The sequence below is a fragment of the Glycine soja genome, chromosome 3 (assembly GCF_004193775.1).
Source record: "Glycine soja cultivar W05 chromosome 3, ASM419377v2, whole genome shotgun sequence".
Classification (NCBI taxonomy): domain Eukaryota; kingdom Viridiplantae; phylum Streptophyta; class Magnoliopsida; order Fabales; family Fabaceae; genus Glycine; species Glycine soja.
This window is the reverse complement of record NC_041004.1, coordinates 20094662-20101153: the sequence shown is the minus strand read 5'-3', so window position 1 is coordinate 20101153 and position 6492 is coordinate 20094662. Positions and strand designations below refer to the sequence as shown.

Sequence of the window (6492 nt, the reverse complement as noted above, 5' to 3'; positions counted from 1 at the left end):
CATAGAAAAATCCAAAGATTTGTGCCGCTAGTTGGAAGGCCTTGTTTTACCTTTTTTAAAATCATAATTACTGCCAAGCACATGACCTTAATTGATTTCAGCACTAAACTAATGAAAAATTATTAATTTTAGCTTCACCTTGTTAGAATCAGACTCGTAAAAATTTCAGTACTAAACTTATGAAATTTGCACCGGGCAAGCAACAGTGCTCCTTGGCACACGTTTTAAATCAAATCAAAATTAAGTTTAAGAAGAATAGAAAGTTATAAATAAAATGCTAAAAAGAAAGTGGAGTTATGCGACTTAATAAGAATGAAAATAATTCTTAATAATGTTACAATTCGAAAATGGGGTGTTAATTTCAATTAAGTTAGTACCTTAAGCAACCTCCCAAGAAGAAAATCTTCCTAATCAATGAAATTAATACACTTCAATGGATATTACCACTTGCATAATATATGGAAACAGATACCCAGTTTCCTTCTAAACTTTAAGCAAGTGGGCTTAACATGAGGTGCTAGGCTTAGCGCAAACTTTCACAATTTGTGAAAATTCTTAATTTTTATTTATTTGTGTAATGAGTTTGAGCTTGATTTATATAGGCTTAATAATCTTCTTAAACCTAGATCTATAAATTATCAGAAACTCTTAATTGAATTTAAGCTTTTGCTTAGAGAGAGCTTAGCCTCTTCTTTGATTTTTGACTGAATCAAATTGATTATTATCAAGGAAACTATTCCTTTTTGATGAATCTTCCTTCGGCTTATCGATTCTCTACATATTATAGCATCATTTTGTTCATCTTTTCTGTTTTTCAATTCTTGAGTTCTTGAAAGGTCATCAATGGTGCTCTTGAATTTACATCCAGAACGAACGATCCGAACCAAACATTCATGACTTGGATTGTATCAAAATCTTTCATATCCTTGGTAGAAAGCAAGGACAGGTGCATCCTCGGGCATTCTACCAATGGTGTATTCCAAAACTGCTCAGGTTTTGATACTTCAGTGCCTGCCCCAGAAGATTCATTTGGACTCGAAGCAGAGGAAAATGTTACTTGCCATACATTTCTTAAGTTTCCAGAAATCCCATCAGTTCTGATGAGTCCTTCAAACCTCCCTAGCTCGTGTCTACATCCAAAATCACTTGCTAGAGAAGAAGCTTGGACTACAAAGATGCTCAAGTTTCTCTTATGGAAGTTGGACGTTTGTTTCTCACTGAACTTGATGAAACTCTTCAACGGTGATGAAATGAAATCACTCCCTCCACTCTGATCTTAAGCATCGAAAGCTTTGTGAATTAGTGATTCCCCTCTTCCGGTTCATTTTTGTTTTGAACACTGATGTCAAGATTCAAGCAAATATAGTGAAATAGATTTCACTCCCTATACACATTAGGGAATTCCAGCTAGCAGTGTGACTGCCTTTTACACGGATATTGAAACAAATCATCGGTCACGTTTTATCTTGCACCAATAGCAGTAACAAGTCACACAAGAGCAAAATAGCAAGCATTAAATTAGCTTATGATCAATTTGTTTTTTTTATATAGAGAAGAATAATAATCAATTATCATTGAATTAGCTAGCTCCAAATTCTATTACCAGATATTTGTTAGAGGCATATAGTATAGTAAAACAAAATAGCTGAATTTTTCTTGTGTTGATGCAATTAAATATCCCAATACTTCAAATTTCCTACCCAAATACAGCCGAAGGGTTATTAATTGGGAGAGAAATAGAAGAACTTTAGCTATCAAAAAGAAAAAAAAAGGATTCTTTTTTGAGAGTCGTTCATCCTTAGCATACAACTATGTAAATCTTTCAGCTCCCCAGCAGAAAGCACTCACCAATCACTAGCACGTCCTTATGCATTCTACCAAAGGTGCATATAAGATTCATTTGAACTAGAAGCAGAGGAATGTCACATTTGCCATAGATTCCTTAAGCTTCCAGCTATGGGGCAACTGAAACTGAGTCTGGCTCTTTGTCATGGAGTTTCACCCCAAGAATGTACTTGACCGCCATTTAGATCTGATAGAGCATTCCTATCCCATCTAGATCCAAAATGACTTGCCAGAAATGAAGGCTGAACTGCAAAGGTGCTCAAATTTCTGTTGTGGAAGTTTGACATCTGTTTCTCACTAAACTTGGCAAAACTCTTCAGTGATCAAACCACCCCCTCCACTCAGATCTTCAGCATCAAAAACTTTATGAATTGGTGATTCCCTTTCTTCCAGTTCATCCTAGTTTTTAAAACTAGTGACAAGACGTGAGAAAACAGAGCAACATAATGGAATTCACTCCCTATACACATTAGGGGCTTCCAAAGGCAGTAATTTTATAGTTTCCTGGAGCACAATATTCAGCAAAGAGGTAAAACTTTGAATCTGTAGTAGTAGAGAATTTATAACAAGCAGTAGTTGAAGGCAATGTACCATTTTCAATTATGTGTCAGCATACCTGGGTGGCATGTCTGATAGGAGATGTAACCAGAGGTAGGCTGGAATCATCCCTGTCAATTTTAACAAAGCCCTGGCGAAAGAAAAAATTGCAAGCATTGACATGAGCTACTTGTTAAAATATGAAAACAACCAAAGCAAATTCAGTAATCCACAGTTTTTTTTTACTTCCAATTAATGACAGTCAATTGGTTGTATTCCCCACGTAAGGATTATAGGAAATGACACCCAAATTTTTCTTAAAGGCAAAGAAATAGAACACAAAAGTTGGTTAAAAGCATAAATAAAGACTTGAAGCTTATGCTCCATTGCTAAACAAAGCTTTAAACAAACAGAGCCATACGCAAATTTTAGAAGAATTTAGGATATGGATATTCTAATGCAGGATAAGAATGCATACAACTGATAGGATATGTGCATATTGACCAACTCCCTTTCAAATTAACAAAACACAAAACTCTGAGAATAATCTAACGCAAAATATAAACAACAATGAGTAAGAACAAAGCCAATTGCCCAAATTAAGCAAAAGGAGGTTGGCATAACATTATAGATCATGTAGATCCTGTTTTTTTCTTGCCAGATTGTCCTCTGATTTGGTTAGAAGAGAATCTGAAGAAGAGTCAACATGAGGATGTGGATAGTTGGTCAAGACATTTTACGGTTATGCTTGATAAGTTAGGGGTGCAATGTAACAATTTTGTTTTTAATAAAAATTGGTTAGCAGCCAATGGTGTAGTATAGCAGGTTCATTTCTTAATGAATAGTTTGGATAGAGCGATGGAGCCTTGATGGTTATTCTTCGTCTCATGGAAGAGATCACGTCTTATCCAAATGGAATTAGGTGGAGTCCGCCTCCTGAAGGTTTGTTTAAGTTGAACTATGATGGGGCTGTGAATTGCAACTCCTTAAAGGTTAGTGCTGGGGGAGTGGTTCGTGATTCCCATGGAAACTTTGTGATTGGTTTTACTACTACTCCGGATTCGTGCACAATCAATATCGCAGAACTTTGGGCCTCCACAGATTAAGAGTGGCCCATCAGCATGGATTTCGTAGTATTGAGGTGGAGTCTGATTCTAATGTGGCAGTGCAGCTTATTCTGAATTGTTGTCCTAGCTCTCATCCTTGCCATGCACTTGTTTCAGAAATTAAGAAATTCTTATCCCCCTCTCCTCTTATCTGAAGCATTCTGCTATCTTCATACTTTCCTTCACTTCCTCCTCCTTTTTCCCTGGAAGATCAGCATTACACACATAAACACGTGAGCTTTTGGTGTTTTGCCTAACAGTTTTGTGTAACTATGCATCTAACGTTTTAACTTTGCTTCAAAGCTCATGTTACAAAGCATCTCAAGCATGTGATTGAAATGTTGTGGACTACATTTTGGTGATGCAAGTAATGTAAAGAGAAGATTTTGACAATAAATTATGTGATCAAGGCATAATGTGCAAAGATGTCTTGGTTTATACTGCAGCAGTTCGATTTGTGTTCAACTATGAAAAGAGTGTTAAAGAATGATTTTCTTAATGTATTTCTCAATTGAAGCAGAATGGACATATATACCAGATTCAGTCTCCATACTGCAAATACAAACAATATGTAGAAAATTTTATAAATGTTTTAAGAATAAGTGGTAGACTATGGATATTTGTCAAGTACTCAAGTCATAAATTAGAACATTGCTTAATACTTATTATTTTGCCACCATAAATTTGTAGAAGGTTGGAACGTCTAGCTGGTTAGAACATTAATTGTGGCATGCTCTGATTAAAATAAGTGGTAATATTTGAACTTAAACAGCATGCATGTTACCCGACCCTACAATCTATTCTTGAGTGGACAATCATGAATTATGATTTTCAATAGAGTGGAACCCACTATGATTCATATTGGGTCTCTAATATGAATCATAGCAAACCTTTCAATTATCCAAATGCCACATCAACCATGTCCACAAGTACCAAATTTCCAGTTTCCATCGTTTCAAATTTGGTAATCTTGTGCATTACAGTATAGTTTCCATCTGGTTCACAAGAACTTAATTAGTCAACATCACTCAGCAATTACAACGAGGCATTTATCCAGCAAGACCAAGATACAATCACCAAAAGACAATGCAATTTGTCTACCTAAACAGTAAGTCAGTAACTTACCAAATGTCTTGCAGCATGACGATAATAGTCTCCCTTGCAACGACAGTTATGCCGAATTGCCAATCATCAATCACAAGACACTCAGATCCGAGTTCCATTCTCTTTGGTTCACTGACTTCAGCCTAACCAAAGGTCTCCCCAATAAATACCACATGTTCAATCTTCCCCTCAGAAACCACCACACAATCAAGGCACAAACTGTGCCAATCTGATCGTCAACTTAACCTTCCTCGCCTCATTTGCATACCCAATACTCCGGAGACCAACAATAACCGCCCGCTGAGTGGCCCTCAACACTTGATACCCACACTTCAAACATGAAACCAAAACCTTGGATGCGCAAAGGAACCGCCTCGCCCTACAAAGGTTGTGCACCACTATAGTATAAGTAAAAGAATCCTTCACCTCCATCACCTCAAACAATCTCAAAGCATGATCAATATGCCCGGCCTTCCCCAAACCATCGAGAAAACAATTAAACGCAACCAAATTGGATCCAAAACCCAACGAATTCATATAATTCAAATGCCTCTGAGCCCCATCAAAATTACCAGCCTTACACAATCCATCAACAATAATAGTATGTGTATACTGATCACACTCCAAGCCTTCCCCCTCAATCTCATCCAACAACCTCAAAGCATCATCAAGCCTCCCCTGCCTGCAATAAAGATTAATCAAAGTATTATACGACACAAGATCCGGCCTCACGCCGGAACTCACCATCATCTCAACAATCTCCTCGGCCTCCTGCATCCGGCCAGTCTTGATCATCGCCGCGATCACCGTGCAATACGCGAATCCGTCGAAAGTAAACCCCAAACTTCTCATCTCCGACAAAATCTCCAACCCTTCCTCGAATAACCGGCACCGGAAACAGCACGTCATGACGGTGGTATAAGTAACCGCGTTGGGCTCGTTGCCGGTCTCTCCGAACTCCTTCAGCACTCTCCTCGCGTCCTTCAGCCTCCTCGCCTTGCAGAGCCCGTTAATAAGCGCGTTGTACGTCAAAACCTGCGGCACGAAACCATGCCTCTGCAAATTCCTGAACAAGCTCAAAGCATTCCCTACGTAACCGTTCTTGCACAAGCCATTAATCATAATGTTGTATGTAGCGGGGTGGACCTCGTCGCGAAGCACGATTTCTTTAAAAACGCGATTCGCCTCGTCGGGCTTTCCCAATTGGAATAAACAGTTCATTAGAATGTTGTGGCTCCATGCGTCGGGGTTGATGCCTCGTTTGAGCATTTCGTCGAACAGGTCGAGGGACTTCGAGAACAGAGACTTTCTCACAGCGCCGGAGATTAGGGTATTGAATGAAACAACGTCAGGGGGAATGCCGGCGTCGTGCATTCGCGCGAGAACGGAGTAAGCGACATCAAGGGTGGCGAAACGACAGTACGCATCGATTAGGGTGTTGTAGGTGACCACGTCGGGGAGCACGCCGAGTCGTATGCCGTCGACGATTGCCGTTTCGGCATTGGGGATTTGCTTCGCTTTGCAGAGAGAGGAGACGGTTATGTTGAGGAGCTTGGTGGAGAGGCTTGACTTGAGTGGGGCCCAAAACGGCATCGTTTTGGAGTCTCCCCAGAGTGAGAGTGTTGCTTAGTAGTTATAAGCTTGAATTGGGTTAACATGTAAAAAGTCATTTTTTATAAGCTTTTGAACACAGACGTCGAAGACGTAAATAATTGTTGGGTGATATTGTTCGACAATGGCCGCGAATCAACATTCTGTATGGTTTTAGTCGCGGCTGGATGCGAATAAAAAGGAAGACGATAAAAGGTTTCGAGCTATGCTGACAAATGAACCCATCACATTTACAAATCCGCCGCCTGGGGCTTAAATTAGGGCGCCATGAGTTCCACACTCCACAGCA

The 6492-nt window shown here is 39.3% G+C and overlaps 1 protein-coding gene across 3 annotated transcripts; it reads right to left on the bottom strand.

Annotated features, from left to right (window-relative positions):
• Positions 1-1629: 1629 nt before the first annotated feature.
• Positions 1630-6492, bottom strand: LOC114406270 (putative pentatricopeptide repeat-containing protein At4g17915). 3 transcript variants are annotated; one of them, XM_028368935.1, is made up of 3 exons: positions 4614-6492; positions 2437-3691; positions 1630-2349 (listed from the first exon to the last, which is right to left on the bottom strand). In XM_028368935.1, exon 1 carries the CDS (start codon positions 6183-6185, stop codon positions 4800-4802), a length of 1386 nt encoding a protein of 461 aa, XP_028224736.1. In that variant the 5' UTR covers positions 6186-6492; the 3' UTR covers positions 1630-2349; positions 2437-3691; positions 4614-4799. The 3 variants fall into 3 exon arrangements, with proteins under 3 accessions (XP_028224736.1, XP_028224735.1, XP_028224737.1); XM_028368934.1 differs by having other exon boundaries at positions 2462-3691; XM_028368936.1 differs by having other exon boundaries at positions 2462-2533.

Bases quoted from the DNA above. Each gene is read 5' to 3' on its own strand.
- LOC114406270 (XM_028368935.1), bottom strand. From the start codon at position 6,185: ATGCCGTTTTGGGCCCCACTCAAGTCAAGCCTCTCCACCAAGCTCCTC.